Source organism: Rhipicephalus sanguineus, chromosome 4, assembly GCF_013339695.2.
Source record: "Rhipicephalus sanguineus isolate Rsan-2018 chromosome 4, BIME_Rsan_1.4, whole genome shotgun sequence".
NCBI lineage: Eukaryota > Metazoa > Arthropoda > Arachnida > Ixodida > Ixodidae > Rhipicephalus > Rhipicephalus sanguineus.
This window is the reverse complement of record NC_051179.1, coordinates 9,443,226-9,464,460: the sequence shown is the minus strand read 5'-3', so window position 1 is coordinate 9,464,460 and position 21,235 is coordinate 9,443,226. Positions and strand designations below refer to the sequence as shown.

Sequence of the window (21,235 nt, the reverse complement as noted above, 5' to 3'; positions counted from 1 at the left end):
GGTTCCTCTCTGGCATATCGGCACTGGGACAGTACTCGGGATGAACACGCTCGAAAGTACACTTTTCATTTGCAGAGCCAAGTAGCGAAGAAAATAGAGGAGCTTCAAAACGAGATGAAACTTTATCAATCCCAGAATGAACTCCTGAAGAATCTGCAACAGCAGTACCACCAGGTGAGCAAAACTAATTGAGTCGGTGCTGCTGTTAAGTGGATGTTGTCTAGTATCCATGTGTAAAATGCATGGAGCGCATGCCAACTAAAAAGAAATGTATTCTTTTTTCTCCACATTATGTAACACCAGTGAGATAATGGTATTTCAGAAGGACCAATATTTCACCTTGTTACTAATGGCACGTGTGCGAATATAGTTTCTGTGTGGGTATATTGAGAATTGTTGCAGTTGATTAAATGTGCAATGTTATACCAGTGTCACACGATACACTGCTGATCGCAGTTGAGCCTGATCAGCAGTAAATACAAAAAGAAACTTTGCGTTCTTGTTCATTCTCTACTATATGTTACAGAGTTTGTTGATAATTGTTCCAGAGATTTGTTGAAACCTAGCTGTGTTTATTGTAATGTTGCTAGCCATTCCTGCATGTATATTCTAGTTAAGATTAGAAGTTTTCTTTTGTATTCCGTCAAGTCTGGGCCCTGACTCGGACCACAACTGGTGTTTTTGGGTGCACAGATACATCAGTCTCTGGAGTACCAGTGGTGGTCCAACTGCATAATTTGTGCCAACTGCGCCGCATCTTGTGCCAACACACCTTCAATGGCCTATTTATGTACACGCACATTTCTGCTCACACGCCAGAGCTGGATTTTTCGCGAATTATGCCACCACCAGCACTGAAATCTGTAACTCATAGAAGCTTCGCTTAAAAATTGTTTCATGTCAATCTCACTGCGCAAGGCTCTTTAGCATACTGATCATAATGCCAGCCTATGTGCGCATGCAAATACGTGTCGGGCACAACGTGGGGCTGTTTGCGCACATCAAAATGCTCATCACACGTCTTCATTGCAAAACTGACATAATGCGGTGGCAAACCAGCGCGCATAGGAACTGAGCCATGTGGACACCGACCTGCCGCAAGAATGCGCGACTGCACACACGTGTCTGTTGTAGAATGGTGTTTTAACAACCAATCGACCTATGATGGAGGGTGCTCCCTCGTTCACTTTTTGTTGGTTATTTATGTGCATTTAATCGCTGGGGGTGTTAGCCAAGGCGGCTCGTGTGGAACACTCTTTTTGCCTCGTGCAAAGATCACGTGCCATGTGACACCCTTGTCCTGTATACTATGTGTGTGTGTGTCTTTTTTTTGTGTGTCCTTGGTGTTCGAACAGCGCGTCACAAGTGTCAACTTGCCGTATATGCTGGTTTTTATTATTCAGTGCTAGTCAGTAATATTTTAAAAGAAGCATTCCATTGACACACAACAGTCAAATTAAAGGGGCCCTGCAACACTTTTCCAAGTAGCCATAAAATGGCTTCATTAAAGGACCATATTTTCTCACGAATCGGCCGCCGCAAACATTTTTAAAATCCGTCCAATACGAGCGGAGTTACAAAGATTCTAATTGCTTTCTCTCTTCTCTCGTCCCGACGAAAGCACTGGAAACTAAGAGGGGGGGGGGGTTGAGGGATGGCACGAGGGAAGAAGGTACGTCACGTGTGCCTCCTGACCTTGAGCACATTTTCTTTTTTATTGCGATAGCAATTATATGGACAGTCTCGGCTGAATTTTGCCGTTGCCGTCGCCGCCGTCATGCACCGTATATGTATAAGTATGTATATATATATAAAAGCCCCAAAGAAAAATAATTCAGAAAAATGCTTCCGAAGCGCGGAATCGAACCAGGGACCCCTTGCTCCGCAGCGAGTGGCGCTAGCCACTACGCCACGAAACGCAGATCCTCCACGTAGCTAACGGCGAGCGTTATATACACACCCTTTAGCGCTGGACGGACTCGGAGACGGCAGGCGCTTATAAGCGTTTCTTCATTACCGGCGAGATGGCGCGAGGAGCGCGTCGGCGAGCTCGCTCGCTTCTTCTTATGTTTGCGCAGGGAGAGCCTTGCCCTTCTGCTGTCTGCTCGCGCGGTTTTCTCGTACCGAGGGGAAGAGGGATGTTTCACGCTTTCACCGTGATGTATGCGCTCATGTTACGAAGCGTACGAAAGTCACTCGGGCTCAAGGGACGCCGCTAAATGAACAAACAGAAGATGAGCGCGAACTATCAAGTGTCACAGCTCGACACTCGAAGCACGCTAGTTTCTTTCGCTGCTTCGGCCGCCTTTGCAACAGGAACGCTGTTCAAACTGAGAGTATCCATTGGTGAGCCTCACTTCGTATAGCATTAGTTTCTTGCTATCGCATTCATTGCTTCGCCCTTGCGGCGAAACTGTGACTTTTTTTTTCTTTCTTTGAACGGTGGCGTACTTTCAATGCGATCGCGCGCGCGGCGAGTGGCGGCCTCTTGGGGCGGCCGCAGTAACTACCAAGCACGCCATGTTCAAGTCAGCCAATGGCGTGGAACCTGCCTGTGACGCCGTAAGCATAATTTTTTGTAGAGAGAAGAGGAAGCACTTTTTAGCTGACTTTGCAAATTTATCGTAAATCCCAGGCCACTGCTGCACTATGATGTTTGGCTCGCGTGTTCTCGGGAGCCTCGACTACCGTTCGGCAGCCTTTTCTGGCCATGCTGAAAAAGTGTTCCAGGGCCCCTTTAAGGAAACAGCATATAGAACTCACTACTGTTAATACAGGCACCTGTCCTGTCTTACCTCTAGTTCTATGTGTCATCTAGTATAGTGGACTTTCTGCTTGAACGAATAATGATAATAATTCATTTGCATGTTGCTACTATATTAGCACATCTGGCTTGTGTAGAGAAACTGATAGCTTTTCTCCCTCATTCGATAATCATTTTAACATTGGTGCAGATGTTGAACAAGCTTCAGAAAGAGAAAGATGAATTTGAGGCATACAGAGAAAAAGAAACTGCCAAGCTGAGAAGCGAGATTGAAGAAGAAAAGCGAAACATTAGGTGAATCTTTTCTTGTGGTTATTCTTGTCATGATAGAGTAGCAATGAATCGCTTGAGCAATAGCAAAAAAATTCTTTGCTTCATCAACAGAAAACAGCGGCACCGGCAAAACCTCATCAGAGTTACCAAGGCAGAAACGAAACACTCTGCTTCAGCTGCAAAAGATAAGGTATAAGCATACTTCTAGAAGTGACGCATACACTCAACTTACATCTTTATTTTCAGGATAGAGAAGCACAGAGCCAGATCCAACGAAAAGTCAATCTACTGACGAGTGAGAACGGGCGCCTCAAGGACAAGCTCCAACTTGCAGACCAGGAGAAGGATTCCTTGAAGGCCATGGTGAAGGAACTAGAGGAGCAAAGAATAGCTCTGCTGGAGAAAATGTCAGAGTTAAAGCGTTATCCAAGCCTAAACGAACTGTCACCGGCTTCACACTTTGTCAAGCCCATGCTCATACCTGTGCCTAGCTCTCCCTTTCAGGCCGATGGTGCTCAGTTGGCATTGGAAAGTGCGCACGGAGACAGCATATGCATGGAGGCCAAAAACTGCAAGGAAACTGTATTTGATATTGGTAGTACAGTGAACCCAAATGCAACATCTGCACCTGAGCCATCAGTTGTCATTTCGGCTACTGTGGTCACACGCCTCTCCCTCGACAGCAGCTCGGACAGCATTCAGAAGTTCTCTCACAGCCAGTCCTCGAAAACAGTGAGGTTCGCTGCAGATGCACCCACAAGTCAGAGCAATAGCAATGTATTGGACAGCATTGGCACAACTACTGCTGCGGAAGGTAAGCATACACAGGGTCCCTCCGATCAGTCTGTTGGACAAGGATTGGCAGAGCTATGCATAAGTTACAGAGAAATCAATTCAGTCCAGAAGTTACGGGGTGCACGTTCAAAAGAAATGGTCATAAAAAACGACGCGCTTCCCGAGTGCATATCGAAGGTGACGCAAGTTGGATTGGTCACCAAGGAAATACTGGCTAACACATCATTCAGAAGAGCAGATGTTCTGCATCGGAATGGAGCATCACAGATGAGTCTGCATTCTGATGGGCCTAGTTCAGCGACTGGCGAAGGCAGTCAAAAAAGCCTACCTCTAGTCTCCGATTTGAGTGGGAAAAGAGTGGAGTCGAGTGAAGGACAAGACAGGTGCATTAGTGCTGACATTGAGGCCTCAAAGTGTGACCAAACAGAGCTGGACTCTTGCCATGGTTCCGAGCAAGGGCAGTCATCCCATAATGACGAGCAAGTCATTGAAAGAACTGAGAAGGCATATTGGGAACTGGTTAAAGATTCTCAATGCAGTGGACACATGGGCAGTGAAATCAATATTCCAAAAAACGGGGATCACTCAGATTGGGAGTCTTACGAGGAGCCTGAACAAAGCCCATTTGTGTATGGTACTCGGTCTGCAAAGGACACAGAATGTTCGGAGGTTGGCATTGACGAATCTGGTAAAAAATGTGAAAGTGAGGACCACAACACGCAAGGCAGTGCTCATAATGTGCGCCAAAATGCAGAGGAAGCTGGAAGCAGCCTTCAAGCATCTATTCAGAAGCTTGGTGGCCACTGCTTGTTGCAAGCGCCAAAAGCAATGTCGCACTGTTTTCTACAAGACCGGCAAGCACCACAGTGTGCAAATCTTTGGAAAGGGCCAGCCAACTTAACATCGCACCTCTCCACAGACAGGAAGGTTAGCTCGCTTGTAAAGAAACATTCTCAAGCATGCACTTCAAGTGAAGGTGCCAGTGACTTGTGCAGGTCGATGAGAGCACGCAAGTCCCAGTCTGCTCAGATTCAGTCTTCCAGCCTTATGCGGGACCACAGCCTCGATAAGCACACCAGCCGCACGTGGGCACTAGATTCCGACGGTCACAAGATGTTGCTGACTGTTTTGTCCAAGGAGATTGACCCATTTACGCAAGTCATCATCTATAAGTTTCAGAATGGGGACCAAAAAGATCTGCATCCCGATGGAAAAGTGGTAAGCACCTTAAAAGCTTTTGCACTATGTAACATTTGTCAGTATATACCTGAGCAAAACAGATTCGCATATAGATTTGTTGTGCCTCCACTATAGCATTACTTCACATCTGTTTTTTGCCAACTTTCATTATCGGCTGCGCTACGTGCATTCGTGATGGACAACTGCGCTATAACTCACTGTTATTACTTGCCGTGTTTTGTATGCTTTCGTTGTGGCAAACTCGATTACTTCTGCAAACAGTGCGTGAGCGTCGTCCAAATTTTATTTGTGATTTACGGTATTCATTGCTAAGCATCCGTTTTATTGCAGTTTTGAAACCGCCATTAGTTCAAGTTGCACTAGCAGTGGAAGTAAACCGAACAGCATACGCGGATCCTGTGCATTTACCATGCAAAAAAATAATAAAAACAAGAACTTGGAGCCATCGGTATTCTACTTCACCATACACACTAGTAGTTCTAAAGATCGAAGCAAGAAGTTAAAAAGCAGCAGCAAACTTTAATTATGTGAAGCATTGTACATTTGTGTGAAGCACTTGTTGCACTAGCAAACCATTATGCACAACCACAACACATGCGCCCACTGCCCGTTCTACCCTATAAGAGGGCATAGTTTCAGACTTGGCAGTCTTATTGTACACTCGATTTCTGGATAGTACACGTGTTACAATTTATTTAATTGCAGACCTTACAGAAATACCTTTCTGAAATGAAGAAATGACGTTGCTCTTGGACTAGACTGCCTGCCACAAAAATTTCAGGAATTCAAGTATAAGCAAAGGGGCAAAATCCTGCTAGAAATTTACATCACCTTGTGTGTCATGGCCCTGGGCATTTTCTCTTGCTTTTTTGTTTTTTGAATGTGTTGGTTTCTGTTTCAGTTCAGGCATGCATGGCACTCTCTAGAAATGCTAGGGCTATCTAAACTGCATCGCAGTGCAATGTGCTTTGAGGCACGTCACCCACAGATCGTGTGGTTGTCTGCCGGTGAGAAGGCTCATTGCAGCACGTGGTATATACTGTGTCTAACTTGAAGCAGCGCAAAAAATCGAGGACAAGAATAGAGAATGAACTCAACAGGATGAGCTTTGTGGCATTTACATATGGTGCACTGTGGATACAGCAAGTAGTGTTTTCTACTTGCTCATCGAGAAGCAGAGAAGTGTGTACATTGAAAGGAAATCGTAGAAAAAACACTCAACATGGGATTTAAATTCCCTGCTGCATGTAGTGCAGTAATCAGCAAAATTGTGTGTGTCGCATTCTCCCGTCTTTCGTCCCTGAAGTTTGCGCTATTTAGCTGTTCAAATGGAGTACCAACTAGCCCAAACACGCACCTTGCTAAGAAAAAAAGAAGTGAATTGTTCTGGTGTTAATTTAGTGTGTCACACGATACATGGCAAAAAAATGAAAAAATATTGAAAACGGGGTATGCAAAATAATAAGAATGGTAAACAAAAGCATGGCAAGCATAACAAAAATAAAAAGGCATGGCATTGCTTATACGACGTATGTCAAAGAAAATACGAGGTATAACTTAAAAAAAAGACAATGAAGGCAGCTTCGCAATAGTGGTGCCAAGCCTGAAGGAAGTGTGGAGCTTCTTTATTTTTTCTTTCTTTCTTCCTCCCAGTTTCTCTATTTCTTTCTTGTTCTGACTCTTCCTTTCTGTTTCTGTCTTGCTCTCTGTTTTTTCAATCTCGTTTCTATGTTTATTTCTTTATCTGACTTTCTGTCTTTTTCTTTCCCCCTCTCTCTCTGTGTTGCTGCTCTCGCCCTTCAGTCATTGCATCCCACGCCGGACAAATCGGTGCACGTGTTCTGGGAGCCAAGCAGAAGATGCAGAAAAGAACGAAAAGAGCGTGTGCCGGTTGATGATGATAATTTTTGTTCGCAACTGACGGGGTTTCTCTGAGCTTAAAGGGGCCCTGCAACACTTTTCCAAGTAGCCATGGATTGCCTGAAATAAAAGAAACAGCGCAAACACACTAGATGCCCCACATAGAAAAGACACGGACACACAAGCGCTGACTATCTACTGCTTAATTTCTTTGGAAGTCAAATGCATATATACGCCCGAGGCAGCCTTACAGCACATGCGCACAACAGTAATTGTAAACAGACATGTAACAAAGATGAAGTCGGTGTATTAGATGCGCGTAGACAAGAATTCATGCTTGGGTGAATGGAGGATGAACAAGGATGAATACATCCTTGTCCCTCTATTCATCTGAGTATGAGTTCTTGTCTGCACGTCTCTAATACACCGACTACATGTCTGTTTATGATTACTGTTGTGCGCATGTGCTGTAAGGCTGCCTTGGGCGTATATATGCATTTGACTTCCAAAGAAATTAAGCAGTAGATAGTCAGCGCTTGTGTGTCCGTGTCTTTTCTAGGTGGGGCGTCTAGTGTGTTTGCGCTGTTTCTTTTACCTCAGGAATATGTACCAACTAGGCCCAAATGAAGTATTATTGTAGCCATGGAATGGCTTCACTAAAGGAGCTTATTGTCTTACGAATCGACTGCTGCAAAAAATTTAAAAAGCCGTCCAGTACGAGCGGAGTTACAAACATTTGTCGCACGCTGTAATTGCTTTCTCTCTTCTCTCGTCCTGAATAAAGCGCTGGAAGCTAAGCAGGGAGGGGTGGCATGGGGGAAGAAGGTACGTCACGTGCGCCTCATCACATTGAGCACTCTTTCTTTTTTTTTCTTAGAACATGCGACTTACTTTCAGTGCGATCGCACACGCGGGCACGTGACGGCCTTTGGCGGCAGCCGCAGTAACTGCCGAGCCCGCCATGCTCAAATCAGCCAATGGCGTGGAACTTGAGTCAGTGACGCAGTGATTTTCAGTAAGTAGCATCATTCGTCGAGAGAAAAAGAAGCGATTTTTAGCTGACTTTTGAGAATTTATTGCAAATTCCAGATCGCGTGCTGCGCTGAAATATTTGGCTCGTGTGTTCTCGGGAGCCTCGACTACCGATCGGCAGCGTTTTCTGACCATGCTGAAAAAGTGTTGCAGGGCCCCTTTAAACAGCTCCCCTGTTAAAATATTGCACAGGAACAGTTATACGGAGCAATCTGTTGATCACCACACTAAAGGGACCTTAAAACGGTACAAGTGCATTGAACCAGTAAAGGAAGTCATTAGGATCATTTGCAGACCGATTTAAGCTCTCTGCATCAAACTTGTAATTTATTACAAGATTCAAACATGCGAATCACTACATATAGCAGTGGCTCAGCGGAGGATTTTTGTAATGCTGGCTTCCATTCTACATAGCATTGTTCCATTGTTCCCATTATATGTAGCACTGGCGACCAATCTGATTGGAAATGTCCAGTCTATGTCACTGAACCCCTCTAGTGGACAGCGAGCGTCATCTGCCTGTATTACAACATGCTCCGTGTTGACATGAGCTGCGAGACAGTGTTTATCTCAAAGTTTCTTTTCTCAGACACCATGAATTGCCTTAGCTGTTTCGTGGGCTGGAAATCGAGCGATTGGTGACATGTAAGGCTGCAGCAACTGGCAAGATGAGTTGCTTCAGCTAGAGCATTCTAGTAGTCTACTTCAGCTCATGGGTGCCATGAGCGTTTAGCTCTCACTATCCGATCCATGTGTCTATGGCCATAACTTCACCACCAGAAAATGTGAACAGCTAGTGTCGTTGCAGCACCTGGTGGAGCAGCTCTTAGCCATGCACTTCTTCTAGCAGTAAAAAATATTTCAGCGCAAGAAAAAGACACAACACACAAGGACAAGCGCTGTGTATCTTCCTTGTGTGTTGCATTTTTTTCTTGCGCTCAGTAATTTTTCATCGGTATGCACCAACTAGGCCCTCAAAAAGTCCCATTAAGTTCTATTTCCATCTAGTAGCCTCCCCGATCCGCTTCGGCAGCGTGATGGCGCTGCTAGAGTTGATTGCGGAGGCCATGCAGAAGCTAACACAGCTGAGCCCGTCCAGTGCTCTGCCGTCACCAGTGATGGCTGCGCGTTCGACAAGTTGAGGAGGAAGTTAAGGATGAGGAGGGTAACATAAGATTGCCTGTAGCTGCCTTGATACAATGTGTGTCACTGAATTTGCTGCGCGAGTGATCTGATGATGCTGTAGCCTGAACGCCGACTAAATTTCAAAAGACTGTTTCAGGGTCTATGTAAATATAAAATGAAACTTCCAAGTGTGGTTTTAAAGTGGTTGGTGCTAGTTATGCTTGTCAGTGACGCAGGTAAGTTATTCCAGTCTTTGCTCATTTGGGAAAGAAATGAACATGAAAAGGCAGCGGCGTTTCATTGTGGAATGTCTGCCTTTGGCAGTGGTCAATGCGAGATGAAATGTATAGTGGTGGTTGAACACAGATGGAATGTAAATACGAGTGTGGTCATTGATTTTATGTAGAAGATGAGCATGATAGTTTCCTGTGGGCTGATAAAGTGTGTGAGAGCTGTCATGTTAGTAACACTTGCAGTGCTTTGGTAGCTGTGCAGGAGGAAATAGGCTGAGCAATTTTGTATTGCAGTAGAACTGCATACAAACTGCCATTTCACCTCTGAGGTTGTAATTTCCCATGCAGATGACTCGTGTTCAGGCTGCTTTGAATGCAAGATATATGTAATAGCAGTTTTAGTGTTGATGGTGCTAGGGAAAATTTTTGGCAAAGGTTTTCCAGTGTAGGAGCAGCCTTGGAGGTTTTGTGGTCACTATGTGTTTACCATGCTGATGAAATGAGTTTACTGGTAATGTGAACCCCCAAGTATCGATATGAACATTGATGTTACATACTCCGGTAGGATCTTATTAAGCATTCAGGTAGGACAGATCACAATAGTATGGGAAATTATACTTTTACACTTTTAAATTCTATGCACTACATACAACATTCATTAATGTTATACCAGTTTGACACGGGCACTTTTTAGTCGTGATCAGAGTTTTTGATTGTGCTCAACAGTGGTCGCTGCTACACGGTCTTAACTAATCTGGATTGAGTTCTGCGCAGACATCGGTCAAAAAGCAATCTGGGAGCTAGATCACGATCATCTTGATCCCTATCTGGCCTGATCGCGATTAAAGGTGATCATGTAGCAGCACCTGATCCAGGTTGAGCCTAATGCTGGTCAGCCTTGATCGCGATCAAAAGTGCCTGTGTGACACCGGTATTATTGAGATCCTCCTGAATTGCTAGAATGTCTGAGTGACTATTTATTTTACAGTATAGGATGCAGTCATCCGCAACCAAAAATGTTCAAGGAAACATGAGTGGATAATTCATTAATATAAAATAGGAATAATAAATGACTGAGCACGAATTCTTGCGATCATAAGTGGTCACAAATTGAACAAGTGATGTCAGAAAGGTGTGAATCTAATTCATTGCGGGGGGCTCTTACATTTGGAATGTCTAATTAATGAAAAAGCAATGCATGGTTGACATTGTCTAGTGCTTTGAAGAAGTTAAGACAAGGTTTGTCAAAAAAACCGCAATCTAGGTTGGCAACTGGTGAAGAGGGTGAGCCGAGGGTGACAGGAGAAACTTTTACAGAATCCATGCTTCACAACTATGGAGAAGTTATGTTCAAGAAAATGAACTAGATGTGTGCACATCAGGTGTGTGTTTCATAACTTTGCATGGTACGTATTTAAGAGGCCTGTAGTTGTGCGTGCGGTTCATGGGTTGGTTCAGTTTTGAAATTAGAGATTACCAGTTTCCCAATAATGCGGTAAAGTGCCAGAGTTGTAAGACTGCAGTTATACATTCTAGTATGATTGAATAGTATTCTCTAAAGTGTTTGGATGTGTCCAATTAATGAATGGACGTGTACAATTAATGAACACTTGGCTGACCTTAGGGCCCTAAGATGCGAGTTTAGAGCGTTTTTATATGCTAGCAATTGTGTGAATTTTGCAGGGATATTTGCTGTATGGGAGAAACATTTTTTTTCTTGTTCAGTGTTCTATTTAAGTTTGTGCTGTACCATGGTGCTTTATTGTTAGTGCAGACTGTTTGAAGGAAGATGTGTTTGGTGATTAGCTCATCTGTTATATTTTTTAACATGGACCAAGTAGTTTCTACGAAGTTTTGCTGATGAAGTGGTAGAAAAGTGCGCATATATGTCCGAAACATGTTTTAGGGTCCTTTTAAACTGCACTGCTTGAAATTATGCATGTGTATTACTAGTCATTAAATAGGGATTTGAACCTCATCTTTGCTTCATTTACATGATTCATATCGGGATCGCTTTTATAACATAACCACACCACAAGAAATAAGTGGTTTTATGAGGACCAGGAGTCGTTTAAATAATCTTGAGAACAAGAATGTTTTGTCTTAAATTCGATACAGGACAAGGAAAGAACACAGGTGCACAGGCGAAGCCCTTTTGGGTTCTTTCCTTGTCCTGTATTGAATTCGCACAATCCAGTATTTAAGATTACGAACCAGCAAGCCCAGGAGAACTGAGATTTGGCAAGTTGGTTGGCGTTCATGATCTTGAAAACAGCGCAGCAACACGAGGACGAAGAAACTTTTCTTCGTCCTTGTGTTGTTGCGCTGTTTTCAAGATCAAGTAGCCCAGCAACGAATTTTGTTAAAAATGGTTTGCTAAGCAAACAAATGCTTAATATTTAAAAAGCGAGGCTGCAAGTTGGTACTGGGGATTGCTATTGCTCAACAGATTGAAAAATTGGGCTAGTTGGTGAAGATTCATTGTAGCTAGTAGCGCAGTGCTATGCTATGCTACTGCTATGTGCAATTGATGCTACAGTGTAGGTATGTCCTGGTCTACTTGTAAAACGTGGAATACTGAGACAAGCACTTGCCCAAAGGAGACTCGTCTAGTGCTGCCTGTGCTCAGCTTTGCAAATAATTCCGCTTTTGTTCCCCACTTGCTTCCATAGAAATAATGCAGCTGTTTTCCTTGTTTAGGTCTATCACTATGCAAAGAGTCAGACTGTCCACTCAGTTTACCCTTGTGGCAAGAAGGAAATCAAGTTTGCCAAGTAAGTCTTCATAATGTCCTGCTTCTCACACCCCCTGCATAACTACTAGGCTCCTAGGCATGCAATGGCTCCTGCAATGGAAGGGTGGCTCACACTTCGATTATTCTTCTGCTAATATGATATCTGAGCTTAATGAACGGATAGCAAAAACTGCATGCTCTTAAGCCCCTATGCTTTCCTTGGCTTAATTGTCTGTTGGATTCATCTGGTTGTGTCTAGCAAAAAGAACGAGCCCCTCGAAAAAATTCCTCTTTTGTTCAGTTGTACATGGTGACCATAAACAACGGTGAGCGAATTGTCGTCCAGTGATCCTGATAGCAATTTCGGCTGCGTGCAGGACTCACAGTTTCCAAACCCAGTGAACTACATTGCCCCAATATGATAATGTCCATGGCTGGGCAAAGATATTTTGCAATTGTATCGCGATACAATACAAGATACTCAGGCAAGAAGTATTTGAGATACAGATACAAGATACCACAACGCCGATTGTATCCGATACGATACATTCCAATTGTATCTTAAGATACTCTGATACATCCGGAAATTTGTTATTATATATTTGTATATACGGTAATGTAGCACTAAACGCCGAGGCACAAAAATGTTCGCCTGAAAGTTTATTAACTGCGACCAATTTTGTTTCATTTGTATGAAATGTCTGTTAGTATTTCCAAAGTTTTGTATTTCTTGCTGAAGGTATATTACTTTTGTTCCGAAACAACTTTTTGGGGTTGCTTTAGCTGCTTACTATGACAGCTCTTTATACACTTCGCTGATAATGGTATTTGCTTGCTGCTTTTGTAATTGGGTAGAGTCGATGCTTTGCTTGCCTACCAGCTAGCGGGCTGCCATCTTCGATAAGATGCCTCCGCACAATGGTGCAAATACCGTTGTTAAAGGGACACTAAAGGCAAATAACAATTTATGTCAGAGTGAAAGCCCAATGTATGACAACTTCTAAAACGGCAATAATATCAACAGCAGTGCCCTACTTACCGAGAAATTAAGCTAAATGTATCACATGATGAGCGCCACGAGTGGGACATTTTCGAAGTGATCCCGATGACGTAGGGAAGTCGGCCTACAATAAATCACTAGTAATCAAACTAGCAGCACTAAAAAAAGAACATTCCGAGAATCAAAACACGCAATAAAATGCTGTTTGTTCGTTTCCGCTTGATTCACGGAAAACAAAACCTCCGTGGCGTTGCCATGGGGAACGGCGCGCGTGGTTCAAAGGTTCCGTTTTCGCCGAGCTGTGCCTCGCCCGTCTCAGTGGTAGTTTCGGGATCGCGTACTGCCGTGCGTGTTTTGCGTGCTCGTGAAAGTCGCTCTGACAGGAAGTTCGACAAAATGCCGCATTCGTGTGATATTGCCGGATGCCCGAATGGTGCACAACGCCAGCGCTGCAGCAAGGAAACCGGTGTGTCTTTTCACTGGGTGCCGCGGAATGAACACTTACGCTCGAAGTGGCTTAGTGTCATGCCATTGCGCCAGTGTGCTAAACAGTCAAAACCTCTGCGTGTGTGCTCGCTGCACTTTCGTACTGAGGATTACGAGACCAACCGCAACTTGGTGACGGCTTTGAATGTGCCCATCTGAGCAAGTCTTTGCCGCAGCGCCGTTGTTGCTACTGTGGGTCCCGCTACTTCCGCTCGGCTGCTACTAGTGTCGGCGGCCGCGCAGTAAAAGCGGGCAACGTTGGGCACGGCAGCAGTGACGTATGAGAGTCGTATTTTCAGGCGGGAGATTTGAAGCGCGCTAACGCGATGCGGACCACTAAAAACGTGGTTTTATTTCAAAATAAGCACTTCCTTGGCACAAAAGCAGCGCTACGAGGTTTCTGGACCGCTATTTCAACAATCAACATCGACTTAATATTTGCCTTTAGTGTCCCTTTAAGTCCTACCTTGCCCGTTAACGTATCATGGTTTTCGCAATACCCGATCACCGGACAGGTGTACACCAGCAAGAACGCTGGTAGCGACATTCTTTGCGACGCATCTTGTTCATGTAGAGGACATAAAACTGCACTTGATTTTATATTCCACTTATCTGCTGGCGCGAAGCGTTCGTTAGCGACGTACTCAGTAATGTGCGATCTTCTAACAATTTCTATTTCATGAGAGAACATCTGCAGCCCAGAAAACTTGTCAGACGTGTTCTATAGTTGCATGAAGTGCCGCAGGACAGCGCCGCTATTCACACTATATTGCCACTTAAGGTCCGATTACCTGTGATTAGTAACAGTAAAAATATTTAGAGTAGCCTAAGAAAGAAAAACAAATATAATGAAGTAAAATTGAAAAGCGGTTCTGTATCAAACACAGTGAATTACTATAGGAACACGATACAGGTGGCAATCCCAAGAGCTAATAATAATTGTTGAGTTTAACATCCCACAGAACCACTATATTGTCACGTGGTCGTGACGTCGACGAAGGCAGCAGTCAGGGTGTCCGAAATGAAACTCTTTATTTTGCCGAACTTGTGGCCGGCAAACTGAAAGTTATGGTGAATTCCATTGGCAGATTCGGAGCACTTCCGGTAGCAGCTTTTCTGCTCCCTTTGGAGCAAGTCTGTTCCATTGGCAGATTGAGAGTGCTCCCTGTATTTTTCATCGGCAGATCTGGATCAGCTCCGGCGCCAGATCCACTCCACGGAGCAGCTCTCTCTACTCCGCGAAAAGCGGCGGATTCGACCGGAAGTCGCAAGGTCCCCGCGCGTGCGCAGAGCATGGCGTACCGCATGTGCGATGAAATGCGCTGTCCGACCGCGCCCGTTCTCTCCGCTGGCGCCCGTGAAGGCGAAAACTGCGCGAACCGTGAGGAATGCTGGGCACTTGCAAAGATGTGCGCTAGCGCCCCCTACCGTTTGCTCTGGCGAGGGCGCTTGTGTTCCATTGGTCGATTTCCTTCGGATGCTCTCCACGGAGTGGAGTGCTCCGGCATAGAGTTCGTCGGCCACTTCGAATCCGTCAATGGAATTCACCATTAATTCACAGCAATACACTCACTATGCACTGATAGCGGCGGACAGAGCGTCGACCGTCGAAAAACTGAGAAGCGGTCAAGCGCGTTGGCTTTTTATCGAACTTTCCAGCAAAATCACTGGTTGCAGAGTTATCTCTCGACAAAGCTGGAACATTCGTGTGCGGCGCGCAATCTTAACGAAAGGATCTACTATAATCGCGAAGCTTCTCAAACACTGCCTCACAGACAGCGTCGAGCGTTGTTAACCGTCCTTGCTGGTCAAACCCGAATACAAGAAGTGGGCGTGGCAATATGATAATGATAGACGCCATAGTGGAGGGCTCCGAAAATTTCGACCACGTGGTGTTATAAAACACAAATATAAGCACACGGGCATCGAATTGCGGCCACCGCGACCTACGGGTTAGCAGTGAAGCACCATAACCACTAGACTACCGCAGCGGGTAACCCCTAATAGCCATGACAATTGGGCATTTAAGGTAAGACCACAGGAAATTCAGTGCCTATGTAAAGTAGCGTAAACCGACTCGTTGAGACGCTCATTAGAAAAACGGAGCATTTTGTATAACAATGTTTCTCCAATCTCATTGCTAGCATCTTTGAGATGGCTCCTAATAATTTACGTTATTATCATGAAAACTCAATTTGGCTATTTTACTAAGCAGTCAGCAGAACTTTTGTTACTGTGTAGCCCAAGCACCCGCAGATTATTATACATTTGTTCTCAATGTCGCCTTGACATAACAGTAAACTTAAGTAGCATATAAGTCTGTAAACAGTAGCAGAAATAATGCAGACAGCTAAATGTAAGAATAAAGCAGAGAGCTTACGTTGCCAGCACGTTAAAGACATATTGCCATAAGCAGAGCTGAAAAAAAAGCAATACAGAGACATAGGTAATCATGGGATGGAAAAGGACAGCTTAGAAAGAACTTGCGCTAACAATCTAATTACGATTTTGAAAACTCATTGAATAAAAGAAAAGGAGACGTACGCCAAGATAGCTTCTGTTAAGTGAACGCTTGTTCTGTTAAATCCAGCATCACTACCAGTGGTGCTGTAGCTGTGGTGCTGTATCTTATTTGCATACAAGTCGATCTCATTGCATGTAAGTCAAACTTGCATCGACGAAGTCCTTCAAATTGCCGACGTGTGAAAGCCAGGAGATGCAAAGCAATCTTTTTCTTGCATTCTTCAGACTTCGTAACGATGCACAACGCAAGAGAAACTTCAATAACGACACTACAGCAGCATCAGAATTTGTGCAAAAGACATCGCACGCATTGGAGTACTTGGCACAGTATAGTAGCTAAGAGCCAAGTGCCATAGCACCGACACAACTAAAAAGCAAAAAAAAGAAGCCGTGAAAACAAAATGTCGTCTGGGCGTAGACGTTCGCATGTTTGTCGAGACGACGCTAGCGCGACCACGTGACTCTGCTCCCTCAATAGGGACGCTCAGAGCTCATCACTTGCCCTTGCTGGAAAACTCTGGCGGAAAGATAAAATAACGTCATTGTCTTTAGTGCTTAGTGGGAGCAGTATCTGCTTGAGAAGCGGAGTTCAGCCAACATTTATTGTTTTGCACCGCGGTGTTGCGATCGCAGTATCTTGTATCTTAAGATACACGATACATTCTTCAATGTTTTGGAAATACAGATACTGATACACGTCTTGCGAGACGTATCGTGATACAGATAGTACAAGATACCCAAAGAGTATCTAAAATAGTATCGAAGATACATGTACCTTCGATACTGCCCAGCACTGATAATGTCCACTCTGGCTGGAAGATGTCGTGCGGCAAAAACTGTAAAATCAAACCAAGATACATGTTTCCCGGGTCCGGTGTGTGGAGAGCATCAAAACTGCTGGCCAAGGTGATGAAAAATGTCCCTTTTGTGATGTCTCAAAATCATGTCAGTACTCTTTTAAGAACCAACATAGTTTTAGATAAGGCCTCTCTTGCAAGACACAATTAACTGGAATTCACGACTGATCTACATTTTCATATGAGTGACAGCCAGCAAAATAGATGCCATCTTTTTGGACTTTTCAAGAGCATCTGAATTCTGTCTCATTTCTATATTACCTCATCAAGGTTTCATCTTACTAACGCTCTCTTGGCTTTGAAAATTGTCATAATCTTGCCGTCAATTTATTGTCATTAACGATTGTCCTCATTCTATTACTGCAGTTACATCTGGTGTTTCCCAGAGGAGTGTCATGAGACCTTTACTTTTCCTAACATACATCAATGACATACATTTTATCTTGCATTTTCCGACAATTGTGTTGTTTACAAGGCCTCCACTAACATCACATTATCAACATCATACTGCCCTGCAGCATGATGTTGACAATATTACCAAGCAATGCAGTGAATGGGAAATCTCACGTAACCTGTCCGGACGTAAAATACTCCTGGTTTCACGTAAGTGCACTAGTTCCCTATCCCCCTGTAGCTTAAAATAGCATGGCGCTGTCCTCCGACACATCCTACATCCTTGCATGAATCTCACCGTTAAAGTTCCTTGGCCTTCACGTGTCACCACCGTCTGTGCTACTGCATCTAAAACATTGAGCTTTCTTAGGCACAATTTGCCCAATTCAACAAGTAAAGTGTGTGAATTAACGTAATTTATGCTTGTATGCCCACAGCTCAAATTTGCATACTCTGTATGGTTGCCATATCAAGATTATTTAAATACCGTGCTTGATAGCATACAGAACAGAGATGCCCAGTGTATTTCTTGAAACTATGATCATAACCCCAGTGCATCACAAGTTTAGCTTGATACTTCTTTGCATCTGCTGGCAATCTGCTCAAGGGTTGCTTTGCTATGTCTACCTTATGTATATGTTCATACTGATAGGCCATGCCTGCTACCATTTCACACCCCTGCATGCAAGTCTTACGATTGCATTATCTACTAAGCGTCAAACGCATTTTAAATGCATAAGCATTTTTATGCCAACTCAACGAAAAAACTGTTCGTTTGCCTTTCTGTCATGTAAGACAATCATCACCATAAAGAAATAAATGAATAAAATAAATGAGACTTTTTTTGTGGGACCTGGGCTCCCATGCTGCGAAAACAAGTGCCTTAACCACTGGGCTACACACCAATGCTTTCAGAATGTGAATATACAGTAAACTCTCAGTAAACGGAAATCTCTTAATAAACGGAACTGCTGCCTAAAGGGAACAAATGCTTCTCAGATTGGTTTTGTACTCGGAAGTCTGCAACCCTGTTGATCTCTCAATAAACAGAACTCCTATTAAATGGAACATATTTTCGTGGTCCCTTCAGGTTCCGTTTAACGGGAGTCTGAACCATGTGAATATGTTGTACTGACTGTGCAAAATAAAAGTAAAAAAGGAAACACTTTCTGTGAATGCTATGTTGAATTTCGTGGTTGTGGAATGAAAGCTCTCCGCAAGACCAGATGTGAAGCTCACATGGAGGATTGCAGACTTCAGGAATACTCCCACTTCAGGAACATTTGATGCCAAACACACGTTTTGGTGGTAGCAAGATGCACGTGTCATCGGGCCCTTCGAGACGCCGACGAGTGCTCGGAAGAAGATTTGTAGGAAGCTATTACAGTAACTTATTCAGTGTGCTCTGAGGCTCTGCACTGTGTTCTCTAACCATGATAAATCGAAGTTAAAAATGCCATTTTAGCATTTCTTTAAGAGTGGTGTGTATGAACCCAACAGTAACTTGCAGTACTTCTCTTTGGTCAACCAGCGGTCAAGTTGAGACGCACAGCGTGGATGGAAATGTTGAGGTTACATACCCGGATGGCACGGTGCGCCGCATCCTCTGTACTGGAGAAGAAGAACAGAAGACGCCAGATGGCATCGTGGCTCGAAGACTTAGAGATGGCACAGAAACGATCGATTACCCAAATGGCCAGAAGGAGGTTCGCAGTGAACTTTACAGGGTAATAACTTCTCTTTAGCATCCCTGCATGCTGCAGTGTGCCCCACTTTGTCATCATTGTCAGCCCATTTTGCATCCACTGCCGAACGAGCCCTTTCCCAGTGATCTCCAACCCACCCTACCTTATGCAAGCCAATTCCATTTTATCACCACATCTCTCCCTCTGCCGTACCTCTGCTGCGTGTCTCATTTTGGGTACCCATTCCATTGCTCTAATGAATCATCAATTATCACTCCTTCACATTAAATTACCTGCCCAGGTCCAATTTTTTCTCTTAATGTCAGATAAAATAATGGCTACCTCTATGACTTGTCCTACCATTTTCCGTTCCATTGCATGCTGCGTGGTCCTGAACGTTTTCTTGAGTTGCTTTGTTATCCTCAAAGTTTCAGCCTCCTATGTGCATACTGGCATACTGGCAGTATGCAATCATTGTTCACTTTTCACTTCAGGGACAGTGGCAGATTGCCTGTCGTGACTTGGGCAATGCCTGCCATTGTTCGATGAATGTCTTCTTCAACGCTAGGCTCCCCTATCAGTAATTGACCTAGGTATACATCATACTCTCGTGCAAAAGGCAGCTTATGGGAAGTGCGGGGTTAGTTTATAGAAAGGACCTGATAGGTCCTCTTCTTGGGGGTATACATTCAAAAATAGGCATCGAGACACCCCCCCACCATCTGCATGCAACCGTGGTTGTCACATCCTCCCCTTAGTGCAAAATAACTGCAGATGTGCAGTCAAGCAACACTGTTATAGCCTTCCTGCACACTATTTGCTTTACAACAGACTTGCTTTTGCACTGCTGGTTGGTGAAAAAAATATTTTTTTGCAAAATTCATTTGTATGATTCGTATTTGAAAGTATTAGAAAAATTTACAATTTGATTTGCACTTGAACTTCATTATTCGAATTCACTTTGAAGCTGAAAATTTGACATCCACACATCCCTAGCCTTCAATCATCTTTTTGCCATTCTTCGCCATCATAGCAGAAGAGCACTATGTCATCTGCAAACCATAAGTAGCTGAGATATTCTCCATTAACCTTTATTTGTATTTCCTCCCATTCTAGATGTACAGTGAAACCTCGGTGATACGAATCTCGCGGGACCACCAAAAATATTCATATCATTCGAAATTCGTATCACCAGAAAGCATGGAAACTTAGCATGAGACAAAAGAAAGCTGGCGAACATATTCAATTATTGTTTTTCAGGGCCGCTGCCCACGTCGACGCGTTAGAGAAAAAAAAAGTATGGCGCTAATGTCCTCTGTAATCTAAACGCGAAGGCACACGGAGGCACATAAGAGCCTCAAAGATTCGCGCACACTATCTCGGAGGCCGTGACATGTGTCTGAAGGTTTATTCTGACCATAAGAAAAGTGTTTTTCTTACACCATGATTCTGACGATTTGGCGGTGCGGCGCGCATGCCCACACTTGCGTTCCCGCGCTCGCATGTGCTTGGCACATCTTCCGCGACACCGTGGACGGCACCTCTTCGTACCTGGGCGGTAGTGTACGTTCGTATCAAACGTCGCTGGGTGAAAATCGGTTCGCAACAACCGTACTCCATTACATTGCAGGACAATGGGCCTTGGCCGGGACCAACGAAAAATTCGTATCACCCCAAAATTCGTATGAGCTGTGATCGTATCACCGAGGTTTCACTGTATACTCCTAAGCACACAGTGAACAACACTGTAAAGATTGTAATCTCCCTTTCTAGATCGTTATTTTCCTGCTTTTCTTGTAAAGAAGCATAGGAATGTGCACGGGGGGGGGGGGGGGCTGCCGCCCCCCAGATTCACCTAAGAGGGGGGGGGGGGCGCAAAGTCAGCCCCACACATTGACATAATGGGGGGGGGGCGCAATGTGTATCAGCGCCATACATTAACATAAGTGGAAAGGGGGGCACTGCGACGAACCTTCGTCCCCCCCCTGAAGGGAAACCCTGCACACGCCTATGTAAAAAAGCATGGTAGCTGTCGAATCTCTGCAGATACAGTATTCACATACGTGTCAAGTACTCCTTGCAATGCAGTGCCTCCAAAGCTGCTGGTATCTCTACTGAGTAGAATGCTTTTTGATAGTCTATGAAAGCTGTAAAAAGGGGTTTGTTAAAGGGGCCCTCCAACACCCGACCCCCAATTTTTTACTTCAGGGTTGCGTAGACTGATAGCTGGGGATAATTTTAGCTCAGGTCTAAGCACCGATATCAAATGATTTAG

At 44.3% G+C, this 21,235-nt stretch overlaps 1 protein-coding gene across 3 annotated transcripts in view; it reads left to right on the top strand.

The window, feature by feature from the left end:
* Positions 1 to 21,235, top strand: part of LOC119389349 (uncharacterized) — a 28,788-nt gene that overhangs the window by 610 nt on the left and 6,943 nt on the right. For all 3 annotated transcript variants that reach the window (XM_037656568.2, XM_049414407.1, XM_037656570.2), the window contains 6 exons: positions 76 to 174; positions 2,955 to 3,058; positions 3,149 to 3,227; positions 3,284 to 5,050; positions 11,983 to 12,056; positions 18,807 to 19,002. In XM_037656568.2, the coding sequence (XP_037512496.2) occupies positions 76 to 174; positions 2,955 to 3,058; positions 3,149 to 3,227; positions 3,284 to 5,050; positions 11,983 to 12,056; positions 18,807 to 19,002 (2,319 nt within the window). The remainder of the gene's footprint in view (positions 1 to 75; positions 175 to 2,954; positions 3,059 to 3,148; positions 3,228 to 3,283; positions 5,051 to 11,982; positions 12,057 to 18,806; positions 19,003 to 21,235) is intronic.